Source organism: Eubalaena glacialis, chromosome 10 (assembly GCF_028564815.1).
Source record: "Eubalaena glacialis isolate mEubGla1 chromosome 10, mEubGla1.1.hap2.+ XY, whole genome shotgun sequence".
Lineage (NCBI taxonomy): Eukaryota > Metazoa > Chordata > Mammalia > Artiodactyla > Balaenidae > Eubalaena > Eubalaena glacialis.
Genome location: NC_083725.1, coordinates 14,215,535 through 14,241,009, shown reverse-complemented (window position 1 = coordinate 14,241,009; position 25,475 = coordinate 14,215,535). Strand labels below are relative to the sequence as shown.

Here is a 25,475-nt window from a genome sequence, read left to right as displayed (position 1 = left end):
CATTTCAGCAGGAACCTGTCTAACCTCATTTCTCATTGACCTGGCATTGCCTGGAGGCATGGACTTTGCCTTCTCTCTGGGCCCAGTTATTTGAGGTGGAGGTGGTGATGGTGGTGGCCACGGTGGTGGTGGCAGTGGGGAAGGTTCCCTCAGCTTCCCTCCCCAGCGCCCGGCCCATGGCCCCATTCTGGCTTTGGAATCAGTAATCACACTTTCTCCTCTGCCTGTCCTTGGGAGGGGTGACTCACCAGCTCCTCCCTGCATCCCCCCTTCCCACCCTCAGAGGTGTCATCTCGACCCAGACAGAGCCATCCACCTCCTCTCTGTACCCACTCCTGGGGCTCCTATTACCATGGCAACGGGCCGAACTAATTGCAACCCTCATCCTACTGAAGTTCAGCCTGCAGTGCCAGCACCCCACCCCCACCCTGGGCAGGAGGTGGGGAGGCCAAGGGGGTTGGGTTGGGGTCCCCTCCACTGCACTGCTGTAGCTTTAACATCCTCGGCTCCCAATTCACACCCAACCCCTGGATTTAATCCCCACCAACTCTACCCTTTTCCCAGGGTTAAATTTTGGTCTCTGGGAAGCGGAAGAGGGGGAGGAACAGCAGCTAGAGGCTCCGTGTTTGTGATGTGGAACCAGCTTTGGCTTTGACTGGTTTGGAGAGAAAACAGAGGGCCTCTTCCGAGGACTTGCCCAAACCTTTCTAGTTCAAGGGACTCCAAGAGACCAACATTTCTGCCTGGGACCCACACCCCTGCCTGTGACACCATCGCCTGCACCTCCAGCCCTGTCTCACACCCCAGCTCTTTGCCTTTCCCACTCTGCACCTCTTCCTCCTTATTTCCCTTTCTCCTGTTTGCTCTCTCCTCTCCTGGTTAAACTCCTTTCGTTCCCCGCCTTCTTTCTCTTCTCCCCGCACCCCACCCCCCTTCCCTGCGCCCCGCCCCGCGCCGCCGCTGCCCCGGGCCGGAGTTGAGGAGTGTGTGTTCTGTTTCTCCCCTGTGCCCGCCCCCTCCCCCTCCGGCGACCAGGAGAGGGCGGAGCTGGCCGCGGGACGGAGGCACCTGGAGGCCCGCCAGGCGCTCTACGCCGAGCTCCAGACGCAGCTCGATAACTGCCCCGAGTCAGTGCGGGAACAGTTACAGGAGCAGCTGAGAAGGGTCAGTTTCACCAGCCCCCGCCCCCTCCCCGCCCCCGAGGGCCGCCCGCCCGGAAGAGAGGAGCGGTGGGCCGGGACCGCCTGGGCCCTGCAGTACCTGTCGGACGCCAGGGTCCGTGTTGTGGCTTGGAGGGGACGGGGAAGGATTGGGGGGGATGGAGGTTCTCCTTTCTGCTACTGCAGGCAGCGCTGCCCGGCAAAGGGGCAGAGCCGAGCGGAGGAAAGGGGGCGGGGTGGGGACAGGTCCCTTCCTCCGTTTCCCCGGGTCCAGCCCCCAGAACTCTCACCTCTGTGACCTGGCCTTCCAGGCGCAGAGTGATATCGTGAGCACCACCCGATCCCCTTTGTCACTGTCGTTCAAGGAGGCAGAAGCCCTGGAGACTGAGACAAAGCTCTTTGAAGACTTGGAGTTCCAGCAGCTGGAGCGGGAGAGCCGCGTGGAGGAGGAGCGCGAGCTGGCTGGCCAAGGGCTGCTCCGGAGCAAGGCCGAGCTGCTCCGTAGCATCGCCAAGAGGAAGGTGCGCCCCCCCGGCCCCCATCCCTGCCGCGAGGCCCGCAGTGCCGGCTAGACTTCACCTTGCTGAGCCTCGCTTTCCTCATCTGTAAAACAAGAACAATAACAGGCTGTTGTGAGCGTTAAAGGAGATGCTGTATGTGAAGACAGCATAGGACATGATCATAGTAAGCACTCAGCGAACAATAGCTATTGTTATTAAGCTCTGACTCCCCCCAGTCCTCCAGTGGAAAGTGGATTGGGCTCACATTCAGAGCTGGGCCTTGGCTGGGCAGGTGAAGGGAGAAATGGAGATGGAGGAGGGGGCTGAAGAGGAGACTTGCTCCTGCCCTTGTAGAGCTCTCTGATGGAAGTGCTGGGACACATACAAAGACCTGAGATCTGGATATTAGAGCCTGCCAGGGGTACTAGAAAGGCATCACCTGGGTTCCAGCCTTGGCTCAGCCCTGGCTCAGCTGAGCCGTAAAACAAGGGGATTTGGTATCGCATCCTGGCTGGTTCTGGAGCTCCAGATGCTGTGATGTCTCCTCCTGATCTCAGCCAGACCAGGACAGGGTATTGGGGTGGGGATGTAAAGTTGGGAGGAGGCTTTTGTTAAGCAAGGGTTAGGAAGATGTGGGTGAGGAGAAGGGGGAGGAGCCAGGCGGCCCACACACCTGTGGCTGAGACTTGCGTGTTCGTGCACACATATGCATGCATGTGCACTTTGCCAGGCTGGAGTGAGTGGGTGGGAGGTGAGGGCAGTGAGACTGGGGAGGGGCGTCAAAAAGTGGGGCTTGATGGCTAGCCTGAGTTTGGTGGTAAGTGGGGAGCCACTGGACTTCCCCCTGAGTCCAGATCCCTTGCTTCTCTCCCTGAGCTGCTCTGCCTTACAAATGCATCTACCTATCAGTGAAATGGGCATAAAGGCATCTGCCTCGTAAGAGAGTTAAATGAGGTAACACATGCAAAGCATTTAGCAGAGTTCTTGGGTCCTGACAGGTTCACAGTAAATTGCAGATCTTGTTGTGAGGATTACCACCTGGTCTGCTTCAGTCTGCTTGGGCTGACCCCAGATTTAGTACAGCTCCCTTCTTCCTTCCCTTCTCTCCTATGTCTTGCTCTTAATGGTGATAGTTTAAGGCCTCCTCTTTCAGGAAGCCCTCCTTGGCTAAACCCAGCCCATTTTCCCGAGCCCCTCTCCTTCTCTCTCACTTATTATCTTTTCATTTCCTTTTAGCACATGATTGTTGAGCCAGGCATTGCGCTAAGCCCTACTGGGGATATGGAGACAAAAAAGACACTGGCCCAGCCCTTGGATCGGACAGCTTGGGCGGGGTGGTGGTGATGGAGACATATATTCACAAGTAACAGCAATACAAGGCAAATGGTGATATGGAATAATTTGAGCACAGAGCAAGGAGCAAAGGAATTGAGTGGTGATCAAGGAAGATGTTGGAGAGAAGATAGCATTGGGTCTGGTCTTGGAGGATAAATAAGCTCTTGATGGGTGGAGAAGACAGGACAGCATTCCTGGCAAAGAGAACCGTATAAGAAAGGCCTGGGAGTGTACACCTGCACCGCTGACGTTACAATAGGGCCGAGCTGAGCGCACGCCGCGGAGGGCTCAGGGTAGGAGGGAGTGTGGAAAGTGGAGGCCCAGTTCCAGGAGCCCTTGAGTGCTGGCTGAGGGGTTTGTGCTTTATCCTGTGAGTAATGAGGAGTTGCTGAAAGGTTTTGAGAAGAGGACTGATTACCCTTACTCGTGGATTTAAAAAAAATTATTCAAGTAATATACATTCTAAAAAGATTAGAAAATTCAGACAAGCAAGCAAACAAAAACAAACCTCAAAGGCCATTTTAGGAAGCTATCTGTGGCAGTGTAGGGGTGGATCAGAAAGTTGAGAGAGTGGAAGCAGGAGGCTGATGAAGAAGTCCAGACCAGGAAACAGAGGGCCTGGGTTGGGGTGGTGACAGTGGGATGGAAGCACGGGGGCAGGTGGAGAACGTGTCAGCATCTCTGGGATTCCGGACACGTTGACTGGGGCGGGCGGGGAGAGAGATTTGGGAACTTGAGTTCTGGCTGGTGTGCCTGGTGGCATGGGGTCACTGGTCGAGGGAGGGGTGAGGGAGCCGACCACAGCAGCCTGCGTTTTCCTTGGGTGAGACGAGGCCGAACAGAAGGACTAGTTGATTCCCTTCACCCAAGCCCAGGGTCTCTGGGCAGCAGAGACGGCCAAGCCTCACCTCGGGCTCAGCCCTGTCTCCCCAGGGTCTGACCCACTACCCCCATCTCCTCCAGGAGCACCTGGCGGTCCTGGACAGTCAGGCTGGGCAGATCCGGTCCCAGGCTGTGCAAGAGTCAGAACGCCTAGCCCGGGATAAGAATGCCTCCCTGCAGCTGCTGCAGAAGGTAGCCCCAGTCAGGCTGGGCGGGGGATGAGGGCTGGCGAGGGGCTGGGGGAGTGGGAGGTGAGTGCAGAAGGGCTGGGGTGGAGACTGGCCAGCCAGGTGGGATCCCCCTTTACTTGGGGCCCCTTGCCCCACTCCCACTCCTTTCTGATTCTGCCGCTTTGGGCTTGCAGGAGAAGGAGAAACTGGCTATGTTGGAAAGAAGATACCACTCGCTCACAGGGAGCAGGGCTTTCCCGAAGACCACGTCGACCCTCAAAGAGGTAACGTGGTTGGTTTGGGCCCCAGCCTCAGGCCCAAGGGGTCTCCTGGGAGGCTCTGGAGCAACACATGGTGCCTTCATCCCAACAGCTGAGGTTGAATATGGGGGCATTTTCCTGAACTGGAGAAATTTGAGTAGGAATGGCTCTGAGGTCTGGGATTGGATCCTCTATGGTTACCGGTAGGTTGCTGCTTTTCAGCTGCCTTTCTGGCCCCCAGGAGCCCACTGATCTTACCATTTTGGGTGACTGAACACATCTGGGGGATTCAGGAGGCACGGGTGGGGAGGATGGCAGCTCAGAGGTTTGGTAAGGGCCAGGGCTGGGTGGACTCAGCTCAAGGGGCAGCATAGGGATCTAGGGGTCCTGATCTTGGAGCTCCCTGGGCTTCTGTCTGGAACTAGGCTACAGACTCAGAAGTGGGCATTGGGGCTCGTTCTTTCCTGAGTCTTTGCATGCCTGGTGTGTGAGGCCCAACCAGGACGTGCCGAGTTTCCTGCTCATTGCGCAAACAATTTGGGCCTGGGGTGGGGTGGCTGGGCTGAGTGTGAGGGGTGAGGCCCCTCACACGTACCCTCTCTGTAGGCTGAACTGCTCATCTCCGAGTCCTCAGAGGTGGGGCTGGGGATGGCGGCTCTGGGTCCCTTCCCAGGGTCTTCTCAGGCTGGGGCCTCCTCTGGTCCCTTAACCCCACCTGCTTCCACTCAGCTCTGCCCCAAAGCGCAAGAGGTAATCACAGCTAACTGCCTGCTCTGCTGTACTCACTGCCTGTCTGCCTGCTTGCTGAACTTCTGCGCTCAGCTCCTCCCAATGGCCCAGCTGAAGGGCGCGTGGCAGTAATCCTTTGTCTGGCCAGAGTTTGTTGTTCCATAGGTGCCTGGGCATCCCATGCAAAATCAGAGCATCAATTTGCATATAAATTTGCATATATTCTGCATGCCATCCATCAGTTCTCACAACACACTGGACCTGCTAGCTCATTTTCCTTTTCTGTGACCCCTGGAGGACAGTCCCCCTCTGGAGCTAGGTCAGGATGGGCTCCCCTGGATAGGGCAGGCTTAGGATCCTGTACTTTTATTCTGCATGCATTTTGGATGCCTACCATGTCCCCAACACCTAGATAAGCTCAGAATTCTAAGGATGTGCTCAGAGAATACCACAGTCCCTGTCTTCCCAACCCACAGTCTGGTGTGTTAGCATCTTTCCAAGTCCTAACCTTTGGGCAGTGGGCTGGTTTTTCTCTCTGGGCTTTTAGCTACTCCCTGCTAAGGTCTCTTTCTCAGGGCCCATCTTGCTCAGGCCCTAGTGATGCCTCCAGTTCCTGTTCCTTCCAGCTCCTGCTCCAGCAGATGGGGTGTGAGGGGACCCATGGGAATGCTGTGACTGGTGCCCAGTGATGCATGTGTGTGCCTCATTGGGGATGCCCAAGGTGTTGGAGACAGAAAGGTTCTCTGGGAGGTGGGTCCTGGTCCCTGGTGGACTCTTGGAAGACCTTCCTAGGGCTCCTTCACCTGCCCCTGGCCCAGAGCAAACCCAGGAATGGGCTTTCAGGGTCTTCCCACGGCAGGGCCCGGATGCCAAGGCAGCCTCAAGAGTGAAGGTTAAGAAGAGCCTTCAGACAGTCAGTTCTGCCTGCCCTTTTCTGCCCCCCCACCCCACTACCCGGCAGCCAGCTGAGGCCACAGTAGGCAGCTGAGCTCCCCACGCACCCCTGCTCTGGATTTTGTATTGAATGGAGTGATGGCCCTTTGGCATGGAGTGTGGATGTCAGGTACCTGGTTGAATCCTGTTAACCTGTTCTCTGCCCACCCTTCCCCCTCCCACCGGGCACCCTAGGAGTATGTGAGCCTGGCAGAGGTTCTCCAGCTGTGCTCCTGCTTGGACCCCTATGCTTCTGCCACCTCCCCCAGCGCGCTCGCCCAGCCCCTGCCTGACAGTGAGGTACCAGCCACCGAGTGAGCCCACCTATGCCCAAGGGCCTCCTCATGGATGCCCTCGATTGCCCCTCAGGCCTGGGTTGGGGGGCAGCAGGGTCTGTCTTCAGCAGTGAGGGAGAAGGGCAGCTGGCGTCAGGGGGCTTGGGAGTGGTTCGTTCTCTTGCCTGGGGCTTCGGGATCTTTCTTCAGCTCCTGATGGCTCAAGGAGGGAAGCCCTTCTGCTCTAGCGTGAGGGCATCCTGCTGAGAGGACCCTGGCTCTCCCGGGCTCTACAAGCCTACTCTGCTCTGTGTGTCCTACTCTTACCCTTCCCTTGCCCGTGGGCAGGGCCATCTCTTGGGTTCCGGTCCCATTAACCTCTTGTATTCCCTCCTGTGTCTGGCCTTCCCCCAAGTACGTGACGCTTGAGCAGCTAAAGGCCATGTGGGGCACCTCGCCTGTGCCCGCAGCGCCCGCGCCAGGCCTGCCTCCCTGGGCCCCTGCCTCCCAGGACCTGGTTCCCACCACCTGCCTTCTTCCTGCGCTGCCCTCTTCCTCCTCCTTCGCTTCTATCCCGCCTTCAGCCCAGGTTGGTGGTCTGTGTGTTCCTGCCACCCGCAGCCCACTAGTGGCGTGGCTCTGTCTGTGTGTGCTTTGCCCGTGCGCAGTGGCGTCTCAGCCCTCAGCCGGCCCCCGGGGGGGAGCGCTGCCTGCCGGGGGGGTGGCTCCGGCTGGCTGGCACCGTGGTTGGCGTAGCACGTGTCTGTGGTCTGGGAGTTGTGCCCTGTTTCTCTTTGCCCTTAGCACGTTCACGGCAACTGTTTTCTCACTGTGTTTTCTTCTCCTTATGCTCTCCTTTCTCCCTTCCTTCGTTCCTGTTTTCCCTTCCCTTCCTGTCTGTTTCCCTGGTAATGGCCTTCCTCTACCCTTCCTCCAAGCTTCCCGTTTCTTTGCCCTTTTCTTCCTTTTTCCTCCCCTTTCCTCTCCCCTCACTCCTTGACCTTTCCTCTCCGTCCTTCCCCTCCCGTCCCCTGTCCTCCTCCCCGCGCCCCCTCCAGATGGAGAAGCTGCTGCTCCCCGCTGTAGACTTAGAGCAGTGGTACCAGGAGCTGATGGCCGGGCTGGGGACCGGCCCCGCTGCGGCCTCCCCTCGTTCCTCCCCCCCGCCTCTGCCCGCCAAAGCTTCCCGTCAGCTGCAGGTAACCCCTCCTCCCCTGCCCGCCCCTCCCTCCCCAGGCCCCGCTCCTCTCTGCTCCGGGGACCTCCTGCCGATCCGGGGACCTCCTGCCTATCCGTCAGCCCCGCAGTGCTGCCTTAGGTGGTGGGGGGTTAATGCAGCGGGGGCAACAGGGGCCTCTGGACCCTGAGAGGGGAGTGAGGGTCTCCTCTTGGGCAGCCATCCTGGCACTCCGGGTGTGGAGGGCCAGCCTCCTGAGTCCGAGGGCGACGTGCTTGGCTGTCCAGTGGAAGGAGGTTCGGGAGCAGCGGTGCCTCATGCTGTCCTCGGTAGCCCTCAACCCCAGAGCTTCTCACTCGGTCTTGGCCTGACGCACTCTTGAGCCTGTTTTCTCTGGAACTTGTGTGTCCTAGGAGAGTTGCCAGTATTTTGTTCTCCTGGTCTCCCCAGGGGTGACACTTGGAGGCAGGACAGAATGGGACAAAGGCTCTGAAGTGATAGCCCTGAGGACATGCCCAAGACTCCTCAGAGTTGCCACTGGGGGCATGGCCCTGCTCGAGCCTGCAGCAAGCTGCTGACCACGGGGTGGGGGAAGAGTATTCGGGCAGTCTTCTGCCCCAAGTGTCACTCCACTGACCGGCTGTAGGGCCTGAACCCCCCTACCCCCCAATGCCCCATTCAAGATTCATTCTTTGAGTGAAGACATTGCACCTCTGAGACTGTGATCTCAGCTAAAGTTCCATGTTTCCTTTGGGAGTAGTTTGTGTGACATTTCTGTTTTGTGCCCAGCTGGTTTGAGATTTTTACATGTTTTGATTCATTTAATCATTACCACAGGCCTTTGAGGTAGATAACGATAACTCTCGTTTTACAGATCAAACACTGGGGCCCAGAGAAGATAAGTAATCTCTCCGAGGTCACACAACTAGGAAGTAGCGGAGGCTACACTGAGGGCCGGGGTGCTTGACTCCAAAGACCATATTCACCAAACATTAGCGCTGTGAGGGAGCTTGGCGATTATTTAGTCTAGCCCTACCCTCTCCTTTTGCAGATAAGGAAGCCAAGGCCCAGAGTGGGGAGGTGCGTGGCCCAAGGTCACAGCCCCTTAGCAGCAGAGCTGGGACCAGAGGGAGCCCTGGCCTCCAGTCAGTCACCTGTACAGCTCTGCGCATTGGTGTTAACTCCTCACATGGGTTGATTTACACGGTCCTTTCTAAGATGCAGGGTTGGACCAGGGATTGGCCCAAGGAGGAGCAGCCTGGAAAGGAGGCTTGGCAGCTGCCAATAACATCTGTCCATTGGGCTGGCCCAGGAGGCTCAGTGCTGTTGTCAGCTAGAGACAGAGGCCTCGGGTGCTGGGGCAGTACCTTGGATCACAGCCAGCCTAGATGCCATGGGGATGGTGGCCAGTGGGGGAGCCGGGGATACCAGACAGTGTCTCTTCCCTCCAGGTTTACCGCTCCAAGATGGATGGTGAGGCCACTAGCCCATTGCCCCGGACCCGCAGTGGCCCCCTCCCCTCTTCCTCTGGCTCTTCCTCCTCCTCCTCCCAGCTCAGCGTGGCTACCTTGGGCCGTAGCCCCTCCCCAAAGGTCTGAGGACAGTGGGAGGGCTGTGTGCGTGGCAGGGTGGTGATGGTGGGGGATGGAGACAGCCACACTGGAGAGAGGTCACAGCCACCCATGAGAGCCTTGAGGGTGGGGGGAGGTGCCTTCTGAGCCTCGGGTCCCAATGCTCCGTTTCCCCCGCAGAGCACTCTACTCGCCCAGAATGGCACAAGCAGCCTTCCTCGCAACCTGGCAGCCACGCTGCAGGACATTGAGACCAAGCGCCAGCTGGCCCTCCAGCAGAAGGGTGAGTGGCTGCAACGCCAGCCCACCTGCTCTCCTGGGGGCCCTGGACATCTGCCACGCACTCTCCACCCTACCTCATCCATGCCCACGCCTTTCCCAGGATGTGTTTCCTTTAATTGGGATCTAGGCAAGAGCAAAAAGGATTTGGATTAGATACCTAAAGAAGAGATTTCTGGCTATCAGAAGACTAAGGGCAGGGGACTAAGGGTCGGCGGGGGGGGGGTGGCTGTGAGATCTTTCCTAGAGACGGCAGCAAATAAGGGAAATGCTTGTTGACCTGAGTAGGGATAGACGTTATCCTGTCTGGAGGCAGGGGGTTGGACTTGATGACCTCCACAAATGCTTCCCTAAGATATTGGCTCTAGGGACCCAGGAGTCCTGGTTGCTCGTGTGCATTTTGTTTGTTTTGAAAGTCCAAGTCTGTGCCTTTCTCCCCTCTCGTCCCCTCTGTGTCTCTACCTGGGGGCCCCCCTACCAGTCGAGTCGCTTCCTGCCGAGCCCCTCCCAACTGACGACCCAGCAGGTAGAGCGTTGGTCATTGAGGGCATTGCTTTGGCCAGGCAGCCCCTGCCCGGGCATCCGCATGATGTATTCTGCCCAGGCCCCCACTGCCCGCAGGCAGACTCCCAGGCTGAGTTGGGTTGGGGTGTTGGGCTGGCCTCACCCCTCCAGCTGAGCTCTCTCCTGCCTCAGCTGTGCTCCGCCTCGTCTCCCCTCCCTCCTTTCCTGCTACTGGCACTCCTGCTTCTGCATTGCCGTGGGGTCTGCATTGATGTGGGTGCTCATGGGGCTCCCAGCACCTCTTCCTTCACCCTTCCCCAGCAGCAGGGTGGGTGCATGTGCCCTGCCCACCTGTTCAGGCCATGGTTGTGAGCTGGAGCCACCTGGCTGTCGTGCTGCCGGGGCCCAACCTGGGCAGGTCCGGTGCCGCGTGTGGGCTCAGGACACAGTGGGAGCGCTGAAGTCAGGCTGCATGGCTGTGGCCAGTTGTGCAGGTGACGGAGTGTTGCCAGGGCAGCCGGACCTGGAGCTGCGGGGGCTTCAGGGAAGCTGGTGGGGGGCAAGGGGGCTGCCGGTGTTACCTTCTCCCCGCTCGCCTCCTCCCTCCGTCTGTGATGCTGCCGGCGTCCTCCCTGGGGAGGTGGGGTGCCCACCGTGACTCCCGCCTGTCGCTCCTGCAGGGCAGCAGGTGATCGAGGAGCAGCGGCGGCGGTTGGCTGAGCTGAAGCAGAAGGCGGCGGCCGAGGCGCAGTGCCAGTGGGACGCCCTGCACGGGGCCGCCCCCTTCCCGGCCGGGCCCTCGGGCTTCCCGCCGCTCCTGCATCACTCCATCCTGCACCACCTGCCGGCGGCCAGGGAGCGAGGGGAGGAGGGCGAGCACGCCTACGACACGCTGAGCCTGGAGAGCTCAGACAGCATGGAGACCAGCATCTCCACGGGGGGCAACTCGGCCTGCTCCCCCGACACCATGTCCAGGTACCCGCGCCCCGGCCGCCACCCGACGGCCCGCCGCTGTCCTGCCCACACCAGGGCCGCCGCCTCCACCGCGTGCCTCCTCCCCTTGCCTCCCCAGTGCCAGCGGCCTGGATGTGGGGAAGACGGAAGAAATGGAGAAGATGCTGAAAGAAGCTCATGCGGAGAAGAGCCGGCTCATGGAGTCGAGGGTGAGGCAGATCTGGGCCACGGCGGGGGGGCTGGGGGAGGCGCGGGGCCCCGGGGCTGCCTTCCGCCCGCCAAGGGCCTCTACTCCTCCCCAGGCCCCTTCACCCACGTTGTCCTCGCAGCAGTCCCTTGAGGAAGAGTGCTTTCAAAGCCTATGTTCCTCAAGCGGGGGATGCGGAGGCTTGGCGAGATGACCAGTTTCACAGCTCTTAGGAAAAGGGGAGGCAGCACCCAGTGTCTAACGGTGAATTTCCCGTATGAGAGCTTCCAGTCTTTGTGTGTTCACCTCTGTGGACGTTTGGCCACCACAGAAATTTTGATTCCTGTCTACCTGAGTGCCAGGTCACTCCTCTTGGGGATGGCTAGGACCTGGGGTTGAAGGATGGGGACAGAGAGAAGGCAGATGTCCAAGCCAGAGCAGAGGTGTTGGCTGCGGAGGCCTCACGTTGCCTACCGATGGGCCTGGAACACAGCAGAGGGGCCAGGGGTTCATCTTAGGCACAGCCAGGCTGAGGAAACTGTGCCTGGGGAGGAGGTGAAATAGAGAATCTGCAGAAGCTCGTCTGTCTCTATCATCCGGGCACTCTGCATGTCTGGAGTTAAGAGTGGGACCCGGAGAGCAGGAGATCAACCAGAAAAGAAGGCCTCTTAGTCTTATTTACTTCAGAGGAGGGCAGATTTGTAAACATTTCTTGACAAATGGAGAAAGAGGAGATTCTGCTAAGTTTCGAGCTGGGAAGAAATGACAGATGGGAGTTAATAATATGGAGGTTGTTATCATTGATGAAGACATATAAAACAGCACCCACATGCTCTGTATTTAATGATTTGTTTTAATGACTTAAAATCTTTTGATAATGGCTTTCATAAGTTCATTTTTTCCCCATAAAATCTGAAGTTCAACTATAAATGTTTCTCATTTGGAGTTTCAGAGGGCCTTCACTTAGTGATTAGGTTGTTTAGACAATCCATGTCCTAAGAATTCAGATAAAATTATAAAAGCCCCATTTTTTTATTGAGTGCTTCCTTCCTGCCAGACTTAGTGATGGGCATTTACTCACATGATCTCATTTAATGTTCGCTACAATCCCAGGAGTAGGCACTCTTGGCCCCATTTTACAGATGAGGCAACTGAGGCTTAGGGAGTTTGTCAGGGTCCAGAGCTCATAGTGGTGGTAGAGCCAGGATTTGAAGCCAGGTTGGTCTCACTTTAAGGCATTTACCCTTGTCAGCCAGGTCCTTAGAGAGGGTGGGCTTGGAGGATGACGGCCCCTCATGCCAGGCTGCCCTCTGAGGTGGGTGCCTCCTGTGGCTCTGCCCCGGCCTGAGGAGGGGTGGCGGGGACTTGGGGGGGAAGAGGGCAGTGGTGGGCACTGAGCCCGGGCTTTGGGGGCAGGAGCGGGAGATGGAGCTGAGGCGGCAGGCCCTGGAGGAGGAGCGGAGGCGGCGGGAGCAGGTGGAACGGAGGCTGCAGGGCGAGAGCGCCCGGAGGCATCAGCTCGTGGAAAAGGAGGTCAAGATGCGGGAGAAGCAGTTCTCGCAGGTGAGTGGGTGGTGGGCTTAAGGGTAGGGCTGAGGAGGGGTCGGGATATCCCAGGGTACTACCCCTGCTGGGTTGTAGAGCCTGTTCTCTCCAGAAAGGATTGCACAAGCAGAATTCTACCTGGGACTTGTTTGGCCCCAAGGAACAGGGACCCACTCACTAGGGCTTGTTCAAGCCCGTGTGTGTGTGTGTGTGTGTGTGTGTGTGTGTGTGTGTGTGTGTGTGTTGATTGGGTTGTGGGGATGCGGCAGGCCACCTTTTAGAGAAGAGGGTCTGGACAGGCCTTCCAGTGATGGGAGCTGAGTCAGAATCAGGGTGGCTACCCTAGGCCTCTCGCAGGGGCCTCACCTCTACCTTGTGAGTCTGCACTGCACCTCCTTCCTGGTCCCTGAGGCCCTCCTGCTCCTGGTGCTTTGTGGCTGTCCTAGCCTCACTCCACCAGACCTTTTGGCTCCAGGCCCCACCACCAGCAGCTGGCCTCACTCTGACTTTCGGTTTACATCTCCAAAAGAGAATGTACTAGTTTCTCCTTGGGACAAGAATCCAGCCTTACATAACAGCCAACCCTGGGCTTTTTCCTTATACAGGAGACTTGAGCAGAGCAGTTGAAGGGAGAGGGAGAAATTAGGTTGGGCAGGGAAATCGACTTGTGTGTCTGGTCCCAGACCCTGGGCCCCTGGGAGAACCTGTGAGATTCAGACAGGTTGTCCCTTCCTCTGGGGGTTTCCATAGGCCTCCCCAGCATGGGGGTCCTACCCAGCAGTGACTGGCGAGCATAGCTCCATGAGTTCCTAATGATGCTGCAACATGAATTCTAAGGGGTAGGTTGGCTCGGGAATTTAGAAATAATTAGAAACTCTGTGAGTTTTATCTCTGTGCTTGGAATCTTTTGCTAAATGCCTAGTTCCCCTTTCCTGTCTCTGTCAGTGGTCCCTTTGGGACTCTCTTCTCTAGCCCCCTGCGCTGGGGCTCAGGAATGGCTGCAGGGGCCACCAGCTTTGGGGAGGTGGATGGAGTCAGCTCATCTTGGGGGCACCTCCGGGAAGTTGAGCGTTTTGTTTCTTCTTCTTCTTTTTTTTTTAATAAATTTATTTTTATTTATTTATTTTTGGCTGCATTGGGTCTTCATTGCTGTGTGCGGGCTTTCTCTAGTTGTGGAGAGCGGGGGTTGCTCAGCAGTTGTGGCGCAGGGGCTTAGCTGCTCCGCAGCACGTGGGATCCTCCCGGGCCAGGGCTCGAACCCGTGTCCCCCGCATTGCCAGGCAGATTCCTAACCACTGCGCCACCAGGGAAGTCCCTGTTTCTTCTTTAAATAACTTGTGATGTTTCCTTTTCATGTCATTCTAACGTTCTTCCTCGAAATAAAGAGGAGAAAAAAATTCCAGTTGACTGAGAATTCTAGTTAAGTATCAGAAATTTTGAGGTGGAACAGACCTTAGAGATTCTCTAGTTCAAAGCCCTTGTTTACATATAAGGAGACGGAGGCCCAGAGAGGGACTGTGTCCCAAACAAGGCCCCACAGGAAGTCAGAGACCAGGCTTCTTACTGGGCTTTTCTTCCAAGAGCATGTTCACATCTGGTCCTTTGCTTTGTTCCGTTCAGCCCAGGAGGGAACGGAGGGGCAGGGACAGGACAAGGACAGCTGCGTCTGGGAAACTGAGGCGTAGAGCCGTTCAGCAGTTTGCCCAGGCCTGGGTGGAGTCAGCACAGGCGTGCCAGGTCCCTGCTTTGGCCAAAGCCCCATGAAACCAGAGTGACAGCCAGGAGGCTGGGGAGGGAGTGATGGCAGGCTTTCGGGGGTTCAGGACTGAAGCCAAGGGTCCCGGGCAAGGGAATGACAGGGGAAGAGAGGGGCCCCTACCGATCCTACCCTCTGCGCCCAGGCACGACCCCTGACCCGCTACCTGCCGATCCGGAAGGAGGACTTTGACCTGAAGACCCACATTGAGTCCTCAGGCCACGGTGTGGACACCTGCCTGCATGTGGTGCTCAGCAGCAAGGTACGGGCACGCAGGGCCCCGGGGCACGGGGTGGGTGTCGTGGTGGGGACCCCATGTTCAGAGGTACCTCCTGGGTCCTTGGAATAGTGGCCTCAGTTCCTGCCCTAACACCAGAGGTCTCTGTCCCAGGACCAGGTGTGCTGGCCTGAAGAGATGTTGGGGACAGCCCCCCATGAATACAGGCACAGGCGATGGCACTGACATTGCTGCTCAGGGAATAAAGGTTTAGGGGCCGCACATTTGGGTCTTTCCTCACCCTTGCATCCCACCAGGTCTGCCGTGGCTACTTGGTCAAGATGGGTGGCAAGATTAAATCATGGAAGAAGCGCTGGTTTGTCTTCGATCGACTCAAGCGCACCCTTTCCTATTATGTGGGTGAGTTCCCCCAAGACTGCCCCAGAGCCAGGACCCCTGGGCTCTGTCACCCAGGACAGCGGGTCTTCTGGAAGCTTCCAAGTGGGGCCCAGGGGCTTGGGCTGGGTCTTGTCCTCCCCTCCCTGAAAATGTACAGAGTATACCTGGTTCACCTCCATTGATTTGTTCACTCATTCATTTTTTCAGCAGTATTACTGAGCATCTAATAAGTTCCGGGCACTATTCTAGGCTCTGGTGATAAGCAACGTGGCCACAGCTCTCGCTCCCTTGGAGCCTTTTGTCAGGGAGGCAGATAGTGAACAAAGAATGATGGGAGTGCTGTAGGGGACCCCAGATGCTGGGGGCGCACGGAGTCCTGTGGATTCCCCCTCGGGCAAGTTCCTGCAAAAGCACCAGCACAAGCAGCTGAGCAGTGCCCGGGGCGCTCAGGGCAGCCCTGAGGACAGCCGCCTGGCCCATCCTGCGCCCTCAGCCCTCTGCACCCAGCCTCCAGCTTAGTTTCCCATCCCTGGAATTCCCTCTGGACAGTTCCCACGTGGAGCGTGGGATGCTGTATCATATCCTAGTCAGGACAGGCTAGGCTGTGCTGCGGAAGCAACCTGTCCTAAGATCCCAGTGGCTCAGAACCCGCGTTTTCCTTCTTACTCCTGGTACGTGTCCATGTACGTCGTGGGTTGGCGGGGGCTCTGCTCTGCGTCAGCGTTCTCTTGGCTTCAGAGCATGCCTTTCTAGAACATTGCTGGCTGCGGTGGCAGAGGGTAAAGAAAAGCCTGATTGGGTTGGCACTGGCGTTCAATGCCCCAGCTGGGGTCTGTCTCCAAGTCACTAGTGGGTCTGTTCAGCCAGTCATCCGGCCCCACCCAACCACAAAGCCGGGAGGAGCGGTCCTGCTGGGAGCCTGGAAGGAGAGGGCCGGAGGGTTTGGTGCTGGAGTCGCGCAGGCCTGGAGCACCCTGCTTCCCCCCTGACCTGGTCCCCAACCAAGTGCCATCCCTTCCAAGAAGCCCTCCCTGACCACCTGGGCCCTGGGTACGGGGAGGCAGAGACACGCGCGTCCCCATGTTTCCACCTAGGCTGGGGAGGGACTTTGTCAGGATCGAGAGGAACAGGCCCGGGAGGACAACTACATCTTAGGCACGTTGAGGTTGAAGTGCCCCTGGGGCATCTAGGGTTACGAGAAAGGTCAGGGTTAGAGGCAGAGTGAAAGTTGAAGCTGTTGGAATAATAATAATAATGATAATACTAATGATAGCAGATCATACTTACTGAACACTTGTATGAGCCAGATGCCGTGCTAAGCACTCTACGTGCCTCATCTCATTTAATCTTCACAGTGATCTTGTGAGGGAAGCACTGTTTTTACACTCATTTTACAGATGAGGAAAATCAGGCACAGAGAGGTTAAGTAACTTGCCCAAGGTCTCTCAGCTGCTAAGAGGCAGAGCTAAGACTGATCTTGGGCAATTAGACTTTAGAGCAGAGAAGAGGGAGGAACAGAGCTGCACTCTGGGGCAGGTCCACCCTCGTGAGGAAGGAGGAGAAGGAGGCACCAGGAAAGCGAAAGGGGCAGGAGGCAGGAAGCCACATGCCAGGTGCTGGGCTGGTGCTTGGCGCGTGTGACCTTCCTTAATGTCTATGAAACAAAAGGAGACCCAATCAGACGGGGGAGGGGGAGGGCAGGGCGGAAATGGAGAAGGAAGCCAGCCAAGGGAGCAGACATGTGCAAGCAGAGGGTGTCACCAGCGATGATGGATGCTGCAGAAAGGCCAAGAGTAATGTGGACCCAAAGGCCATTTGATTCAGGGACTGGATCTTGACGAGAGAATGGTTTCCACCACGTACCGGGGTGGGAGCCAGGTTGCACGCGATCCATCAAGGGTAGGTGGGAGGTAAGGAAGCAGAGGCAGGAATGTGTCACTATTTCCAGTAAAGGAAGAGATGGGAGAGAACAGAGGCTGGAGGGAAGGCCAGGCCCAGGGGCCAGGATGGGGCTGGGCCCCTGTTCCGAGGAGGAAGTGCCGGGTGGAGGTGGGCCTGTGGCTGGATCAGGGCCCTGGGTGTGCCTTGCCTGCTCCTTGAACCTGACATTCTCCCTGCCCTTGTCTGGACCCTCCTCCCACCTACTCCACGAAACCCCTCCATTCTACAGGGTCCAGATCAGAAACCACTTCTGTGAAGCCTTTCCTGGTCCCACCTCACTGGGAGCGGTTCCTGCCCTCTGCTGTTAACTCCTGTGTTACACAGGGTCCCTCTGCCATGTGGTGTCAGCCCTGGGGCATAATGATGTCATGACAGATGCCACGTGTATTGTGCCAGACACTGTGCTGAACAGTCGGAGTGTGTTCTCTCACTTAACACTCGTGACTGCCAGTGACCCGTAGGCGTTCTCTTGGAGTCCTAACCATGCCCAAGTCACACAGCTGATAAGCGGCTGTGTGTCTGCTTTCCTTTCCCCCGAATTGTGGGTTCCTAAGAGAAGGGTCTCTGACTTCTTTGGATCCCAGTGCCTCGGACTCATTTATTCAACATTGATTGAGCACCTGCCGTGTTGCTAGGACATAGCAGTCAGTGTTGGAGAGCTAGACCTACGAACAGATAAAGGAGTGTTCAGATTCAGCACCGTGAGATCTGTACAGAGGAACATCCGTGCTGTAGGGGCACGGGAGAGCACAACCGTGCACGCCAGTGGTGACAATGGCAATGGGTCTTGAAGATGACATAGGAGTTTGCCAAGGGAATGGGCTGGAGACCATTCCAGTGTCGGCAGAACGTACTGTTAGGGGACCGTGAGAAGCTCAGCCTGGCCAGAGAGAACTTGTGGTTGGTGCAGGGGAGGGATGTGAGGCAAGGCCAGAGGGGCGCGTTGGCACCGGCCTGTCAGGGACCTTTGCCAAGCCAAGGAGGCAGCAGCTTCCAGTGAAGGAACCGGCAGAGACGCTTGTGAGCCGAGGCAGCAGGATTCGATTTGCTTCCGGAAGCTCCCCCTCGGCATCAGGGCCAGCGAGTTGAGGGGCAGGGGGCAGGGCAGGGGCACATTAGGAGGCTGTAGCAATGATCTGGGATCTATGCCTCGGCCTGAAACGACACTGGGGGTGGGGGAAGGTGCCAGCCATCGCAGTCTGAGTTTAGTGATCTTGTGGCCTTTCCTTTGTGACTTGGGCTCAGTGCCCAGGACGTCAGTTGAGGTGCCTGCTCGGTGTCTGCCCCAAGACGGGATGGCCCGGGCCCTGTGCTTTCCCCTGCCAGCGCCCTGTCCCTGCCACCCGAGCGGTCATCTGCTCTGCGAGTTTGCCCACCTCCTTCCTGCCACCCTTGCCTCCAGATGCTATATGCTTCCTTCCATTTTTTACTGTTGGAGTTAAATAGATAAATGCATTCATATAGTTCAAAACTCAAAACACATAAAAAGGTTTAAATTGAGCATTACGCCCCCTCTCACTACAGGTAACCACCTTTAAATCTCTTGTGTATCCTTCTAGAGTATCTTTAGGGGAATATAAACAAATGCAAACATGTATTCTTACCCCTTTTCTTACACAAAAGGTAGCACCCAATACATTCCTTGTTTTCCTGCTAATGTATCTTAGAGATCTTTCTATCTCAAATATATCTATATCTAGATATTGATATCTGGGCATATTTTATAGATTTTTAAAAAATTAATTATTTTTGGCTGCACTGGGTCTTCGTTGCTGCATGCGGCGCTAGTTGCGTCGAGTGGGGGCTACTCTTCATTGCTGTGCGCGGGCTTCTCATTGCGGTGGCTTCTCTTGTTGCGGAGCATGGGCTCTAGGCGCATGGGCTTCATAGTTGTGGCATGCGGGCTCAGTAGTTGTGGCTCGCAGGCTCTAGAGCTCAGGTCAGTAGTTGTGGCACACGGGCTTAGTTGCTCCGCGGCATGTGGGATCTTCCTGGACCAGGGATCGAACCCGTGTCCCCTGCATTGGCAGGCGGATTCTTCTTTTTTCTTAAATTTTTTTTTTTTTTTTTTTTTACTTTTATTTATTTTTTGGCTGCGTTGGGTCTTTGTTGCTGTGAGTGGGCTTTCTCTTGTGGTGAGCGGGAACTACTCTTCCTTGTAGTGCGCGGGCTTCTCACTGTGGTGGCTTCTCTCGTTGCAAAGCACGGGCTCCGGCTGCGTGGGTTTCAGTAGTTGCAGCACGTGGGCTCAGTAGTTGCGGCACACGGGCCCTAGAGTGCAGGCTCAGTAGTTGTGGCGCACGGGCTTAGTTGCTTCGTGGCATGTGGGATCTTCCCGGACCACTGCGCCACCAGGGAAGTCCTTAGATTTATTTCTGAATCTGTATCTATATCAGATATTTCTCTGTCATTCTATTAAACAGCTGGATGTATTCCATCATGTGGCACACTCTAATTTACTTAGCCATCTCCACTTGATGGATACTTGGCTTGTTTCTAATCTTTCATGACTATAGGTACTGCTATGGTGAAGCTTGTAAATTTGTTATTTTGTACATGTGTAAGATAAATTTTCGTTAAGTGTAAAAATTGGCTCGAGGGGCAAACACCTTTCTAACTTTGGTAGATGCAGCCAAACCACTCCTAAGCGTTTACCAATTTATACTCCCACCTGTCAGATTTATTACACCGCCTGTTTCTCCGCAGACTTACCAAAAGTGTGCTGTGTATTTTGGGTGTATTTTTGCTGTTCTGATAGGTTAGAAGTGGTATCTCGGTGGAGTTCTAATTTGCATTCTCTATCATTCTGAGTGAGGCTGAACACTGACCATGTCTTCCGGGCTCCCTGGTGGGCTCTGTTTTGGAGTCCTGGGAATCACTCCATTTCCCACATGAGGACGCTCCATGTCCACGAGCCTGGCCCTTATTCCTTTGCAGACAAGCATGAGACGAAGCTGAAAGGGGTCATCTATTTCCAGGCCATCGAGGAAGTGTACTATGACCACCTGCGCAGTGCAGCCAAGGTGAGGGGCAGAGGGACAGCCCTGGGGAAGGGGTGGGCCCAGCAGGGCTCTGTGAGCAAAGGCCTCCAGCCTGCCCTCTTCAGAGGCTCGGACCCATCTCTTGTTCTCTTTGTAAACTTTCTCTTCCTCTCTCCCTCTCCCCTTCCCAGAAGAGGTTTTTCAGCTTCACTATGGTGACTGAGGTACCCCTTCCCATATACCTGTAACCAGAACTACTGCACATTAATGCCTCCTGTACCCTTCTCGCCCCTGACCCTTGACTCTCCCCTAAGTACCCCCTCCTTCCCCCAGGCCTGATGGGGGGAGCCAGGTGGGTTGCAGAGAGCAGGAAGCCCCTGTGGGCATGAGTACACTTGCTTGCCTCCCAATCCTGAGGTGACGGTAGGATGTCTCCCTCCGTGGGGGTGGGCAGTGCAGAAGGGATGGCTACAAGGGGAGTAGGGGGCCCTTAGAGACTATATCTGGTCAAGAGGATTGGTAAACAGGAGACGTTTGAGGCTGGGACCATCTGCCTTCATGCAGGTCAGCCTCCCTCCTGCCAAGCCTCAGATGCCCACTCCATCCCTGATCTCTGCCCTTCTGGGGTCCTGGGGCCCAGCATCCCACTTGTAGCTTTTTCCATCTGTTCCTCTTTTGCTGAGAAGAGACTCTGGTCCTCACTGGAACAGCCCTTTGAGACTGAGTCTTTCCCTTTTGTGCCTGCGGGTACCAAGGAGCAGTGCCCCCGCCTAGCAGCGTCTGTCCCTGCCAGGGTCCAAGGACTGCCCAGCTGAGAGGAGGGGACCGTCTCAGCTTGGGGCCCACGTGGTGGTAGGGATTGGGCTCTGGGCCTATTTAGGGCTCAGCCTCGAGCTCCAGGGCGTCCTGGAGTCAGAGAGAGGAAGGGCAGACGGCGAGGCAGATGCAAGATGCTCCTGGCCTTCGGGGGTGGGCCCTGGCTTAGACTTTCCTCTCTCCCTCGGCAGAGCCCGAACCCGGCCCTCACCTTCTGTGTGAAGACCCACGACCGGCTGTACTACATGGTGGCCCCGTCCGCAGAGGCCATGCGCATCTGGATGGATGTCATCGTCACCGGGGCGGAGGGCTACACCCAGTTCATGAACTGACCGAATGGGCCTCGTGGACCCTCAGGCCGGCCCAGGACCCATGCCCAACTGCCTGCTGCTCCACTCGCCCTGGAGACGGTCACGCCCTGGGCCTCAGGCCTCACACAAGTGCTCCCAGAGGCCCTGGAGGCCGGAACGTGACTGGGGTTTTGTACAAGAAGTGACTTTGTAATGTTCTATAAGGAGCTCATCCTGTGAGTTTCTGAGCTCCGGCCCCCTAAAGAACCGGCCAGGAGATAAAAGTTGGGGAGGGGGCTTTGCTGCCTCCTGGGAGCCCAGAACTTGCAATAACCCTTCAGGGTCCTGCCCCAGGCCCAGCCAGGCTGAGCAGCTGTCACAGAGGGGCCCCTCTGCTCTGACCTGGCACCTGCGCTCCCCAGCCTGTGTTCTCTTTTGTAAAGGACAAATTATGGTACCAGAAACTGCCAAAGATCCCCTCTTGCCTCAGCTCCCTTTGCAGGGGCCTTGGGGGCTGAGCAGAGCCACATTCAGAGTGGGGTAACAGCTCAGGCGGTGTACTTCTCAAACCCCGCTCTACCCCATTGTTGTCCTGCGTTTATATTTTTTATTACTTTGCTGAAGGGCCAGAGACCGAAAGTGTCATCCTTGAGGTCCCAGCCCTATCACCTTTTTGCAGACCCATCACCATGGTCACCACAGTGACGGCTTCATCGCCATGGTTACATACTAATTGCCATGGCTCCATGGCTCAGCCCACTGCTTCAGCAGTGGACCCATCTGAGGGTATGTGCCATCATCTCTCCAGCCCAGGCCCTTGGGCATCTCCTGCTGGGGGGAAGGGACTGAACACCTTCTCCCTGCCCCCTGCCTGCGTCTCCAGGCCCTGATACACAGCCTGCTGGCTCCCCTGTCCAGCCCTCCCCCTTCCACTCGTGCCTTGCCTAGAGCCAGAAGGGGTGAAGCTGGGAACTAGAGACCAGAGGAGGAGCCACTGGATGGGAGAAGAAGCTAGACGGGCTGTCCTTGGGGTTCTGTTATAGGGCTGAGTTTCTGACAGACAGAGGGCTGTTCAGATTCTCCCTGATGGAAGTCCTGAGCAGGAGAGGAAGCAGCAGAGGGGGGCCCCTGACGTCTGGTTGCCCTCCCTGCAGCCTCAGAAGGGGGATGAAATGGAGAGCAGAAGACCCGGCCTCCAGCTGTCTGTGCTCAGCCCTTTCCGCCTTAACACTAAGCCCACCTCCCTGTCCCCCTTCCCAGCCCTGGGCCATGGTTGCTGGGTCCAGGCTGGATGTTTTTCAGTATTTGTAAGCATCTCAGCAGAACAATAAAGCATTTGGACTATGTCTTTGGGAGTCCTGGTGGTGGGGGACATGGGGTTGGGATACGTAGGGTAGGAGAGCTAGGTCTCCCCACAATGCAGCATTTCCACCTTATTAGATGTTCCAGGAGGGACCCAGGGCCCAACCGTGACCTCCAGGTCCCTACCCTGCCCCCACTCCACTATGACCAAGGACTGGCCTGGGGGTGGGGGGTGGGCTCTCCAGGGATAAAGGATCAAGAGGCAGGAGAAGGCAGGGACTCATGTGGAGGTTTAATTGGCAGGAGCTGGAGCCAGATGAGGGAGTGAAGGCCCGTCACTGAGGCAGGAGGCTGAGCAGGAGGCTAAGCAGAAGGGCAGCTGCAAGGCAGTGGGGCTCCAGGAAAGCTGTGTGGGTCCCCGAGCTCAGCCGGTCACCATAGCGGTCCAGGAGCATCAGGACCACACCACTGGTCCAGCCAAACCCCTCCTGGAGAGAGGTAATGTCGGTGGGGCAAGATCTCTGGGGAAGGCCCCCAAGTCCTTTTATGGGGTATGGGATCCCCACCTAGAGGCTCTGGCCCTGCATAGCCCCAGGGGTACCAGGGAGCACCAGCCAGCCTCCTCCCTGGGACCCACCTCCATGGAAGAAACTGAGGCCCGGAGAGAGGAGGTCATGGTCAGTTGCAGGGACAGCAGAGCCCCGAAGTTCCCTGGAGGATGTGGCCCACTCACCTGAACTTCATACTCCCCTCCACCACCTGGGTGTCCACCGTTGCTGACATCATACTGGGGACAAGAGGACGGGCCCTAAGGTCAGGCCCTACCCCAGCCCCCCAACTCCAGGCCTCTAGGGAAGTCAGAAATGGGAGCCCCTTAGGGAGAAGCTGTTCTGGCCAGCAGCTCTGACCCCTGCAGTGCCCAAGAATGGCCACCAGGTGCCGCCACTGTCCCCAGCTGTGTGGGCCTGGGCTTTGCACAGCCTGACGATTCCTCCATCTCCCCGTGGGGAGGAGGACCCCGAGGGAGTGGGCTCAGGGGCAGCTCACCTTCTCATACATGGCTGACTTTTTGGAGTAGATGTCACAGTTGGTTCGGATGCAATTCTGGGCCAGCTGGAAAGCCACTTCCTGGGCTCTGGCTGAAGGAGACTTGGCCAGACCTGGACCCCACCCCAGGCAGGACCCTGAATCTCCAGAGCCTGCATCCCAGGGGGAGCAGAGGCCTGAGCCTTATTCTCCTCACGGAGGGAAAGAGGCCCGGGCGCTTAGCCCTCCCTCCTGGAGCCGGGGGCCAACCTGCTCCCGATCATCCAGGCCTGGGTGTGGAGAGAGGAGGGCCGATTCCCCTGACAGGTGGAGGTAGGTGTAAGTGTTTGCTGAGTGAGAGGCTGAGAGAGCAGAGGAGCCAGAGAAGGGCCTCTGCCTCATTTGTTCACGCCTCCCCAGAGCCAGGCCGGCGGACCCTCTACCCCCGTGGGCTGAGGCCCTGGGAGAGGCCCCACCCCCGCCTCCTCACCTCTGATGAGCAGGTCCTTCAGGGGGCCCAGACGTTGGGGAAGTCCCACTGCTGGCCTGTCTTCTGGTAGGTGAGGATCCGGCTGTCCTAGAAGGTTCCAGACGTTACCATGAGTGTAGGTGGGGGCTGGACAGGCAGCCAAGAGGCTGGGCCCTCCTGAAGCCAGGTGTCCCCTGCGGGGCTTTCTCTTCTTGGCTCACAGCTGCCCCCTGGTGGCAGAAGTGGGACCCGCAGGCTAAGGCCTTGGGTGGAGCGGGGTGTGGCTGCCGCTTGCCAGAGGTCACAGGTCAGAGTCAGGGAGTGAGCAGGTGACCCTGCCCCCAGTGTAGCAGCCCGCCCTGCTGCCCCCTCGCCTCCAGGTATTTCAGAGCCTTGTCCACGTTGCCCGGGTCGGAGAAGCCGCCGGCCCAGAGAGGAGTGTGGTAAATGGGGTAAACTTCCAGATCTTTTACGCTGAAGACCATACTTGAACCAACCACCTTTCTCTTTGTCTCACAGGCCAGCCTTCAGCGCGGCCTAGCTTGGTTTCTGCAAATTTTAGTAGATCACAGCTTGAGAGTCATTCTCCCAGGTGGCACTGGGTTTAGAAGGAGTAACCAGAGCCCCTACTCGGGCCCTACAGGACTCTCTAGAAAGAACTTCTGAGGGGGAGGACGGAAACATCTACTTCTAACTCCTCACCTTCTCCCTGAAGCCCTCCCCAGCCTCCCCCAGGCAAACCGAGCCTGTCGTCCACCCCCAGGCTGCCCCGTCCTGCCCTTTACACCACGTGGTGACTGTTCACTCCCCTGCGGGACTCCCTGGTCCCTGAGCTCCTGCGGTGAGGCCTCTGCTCGGGAATGATAATTGCTACTGCTGAAATGATAATTGCTACTGCTGATCGTGGCCCAGTCCTGTGCTCAGCACACTCTATCACGCACTTTCTCTCCTTTGTCTGAGGCTCAGAGAGGGCAGCAGTTTGCCCCCAGCTGCACAGCACCTGTCCTCCAGCCTGGCCCCAGGGCCCTGGCACCCACTGGCACAGGGCAGTGCTCCAGGGTCGTGTGCCAGCTTGGGCCACTTCCTCACCAGCCCCTCACCCAGTGGGAGCAAAGCCGAGCCCCTTCCGCTCCTCCCCTCCGAATCCCTGACAGGCTGACCTCTCTCCCACTAAAACCACCTCACGTGTGTAGAACTGGGAGGGGATGAACAGAGAAAACACCTGATGTGGACACAGCAAGCCCCACTCTGGTCCTACTGTGCTCTCCCTTGGCCATGTCTGTCCACATCCGCCTCACTGGGGAAAGGTGCTGGGGTTTCATCCACACCTGGGCCAGAATTGGGGGGGTCCTGATCCTCTGGGCCTGGCTTCAGAGTGGCAGCCGAGATTCGGGGGGCACTGGGAGCCGGAGGAAATGGTCCCCCCCAGCTAGGCACTGGGCTGAGCGGTCCAGGCTCCTGCACACCGTCGTGCTCTTGCTGGGCTGCCAGAGGCCAGCATGTGGGGACCAGCAGACTGGACTCCCCACGGCCCGGGCCTTGACCAGGGCCACACGGCTGAGCAACCCCAGAGCCGGAACCCAAGCCCGGGCTGCCTGGCTCCAAAGCCCGCAGCTGCCAGGGCCTCCAGCTTCCCAGCCTCCTCCAGCCCCCACTCCACGTGGGTCCCAGGCTCCCTGTGCCCTCTCCCCGGACTCCAGGTGAAGCCAGAGGTCCTCAGCCACCCTGAGCAGTTCTCTCTGATCTACTCAAGACACCCCTTCATTGTGCCCGGCGGGCGCTTTGTTGAGTTCTACTACTGGTGAGCGGCCAGGGGC

General features: G+C 57.4%; 2 protein-coding genes across 18 annotated transcripts in view; one reads left to right on the top strand and one right to left on the bottom strand.

Moving 5' to 3' along the window:
* Nucleotides 1-22,207, top strand: part of PHLDB1 (pleckstrin homology like domain family B member 1) — a 46,458-nt gene extending 24,251 nt beyond the window's left edge. For 12 of the 17 annotated variants that reach the window (XM_061203466.1, XM_061203464.1, XM_061203469.1 and 9 more), the window contains 14 exons: nucleotides 1,036-1,164; nucleotides 1,526-1,681; nucleotides 3,959-4,069; nucleotides 4,242-4,331; nucleotides 8,873-9,013; nucleotides 9,173-9,275; nucleotides 9,753-9,797; nucleotides 10,456-10,750; nucleotides 10,848-10,938; nucleotides 12,333-12,479; nucleotides 14,363-14,479; nucleotides 14,752-14,854; nucleotides 19,712-19,797; nucleotides 20,763-22,207. In XM_061203466.1, the coding sequence (XP_061059449.1) occupies nucleotides 1,036-1,164; nucleotides 1,526-1,681; nucleotides 3,959-4,069; nucleotides 4,242-4,331; nucleotides 8,873-9,013; nucleotides 9,173-9,275; nucleotides 9,753-9,797; nucleotides 10,456-10,750; nucleotides 10,848-10,938; nucleotides 12,333-12,479; nucleotides 14,363-14,479; nucleotides 14,752-14,854; nucleotides 19,712-19,797; nucleotides 20,763-20,903 (1,755 nt within the window). In that variant the 3' untranslated portion in view covers nucleotides 20,904-22,207. The remainder of the gene's footprint in view (nucleotides 1-1,035; nucleotides 1,165-1,525; nucleotides 1,682-3,958; nucleotides 4,070-4,241; nucleotides 4,332-8,872; nucleotides 9,014-9,172; nucleotides 9,276-9,752; nucleotides 9,798-10,455; nucleotides 10,751-10,847; nucleotides 10,939-12,332; nucleotides 12,480-14,362; nucleotides 14,480-14,751; nucleotides 14,855-19,711; nucleotides 19,798-20,762) is intronic. The other 5 variants (XM_061203467.1, XM_061203470.1, XM_061203477.1 and 2 more) reach the window with 3 other exon arrangements.
* A 291-nt stretch (nucleotides 22,208-22,498) lies between these two features.
* TREH (trehalase) lies at nucleotides 22,499-24,935 on the bottom strand. Its single transcript, XM_061203666.1, is given in 8 exon segments — nucleotides 22,499-22,651; nucleotides 22,897-22,950; nucleotides 23,211-23,323; nucleotides 23,680-23,706; nucleotides 23,709-23,766; nucleotides 24,033-24,120; nucleotides 24,122-24,170; nucleotides 24,917-24,935. Coding segments are annotated over 8 exon segments (561 nt in total).
* Between the last annotated feature and the right edge of the window lie 540 nt (nucleotides 24,936-25,475).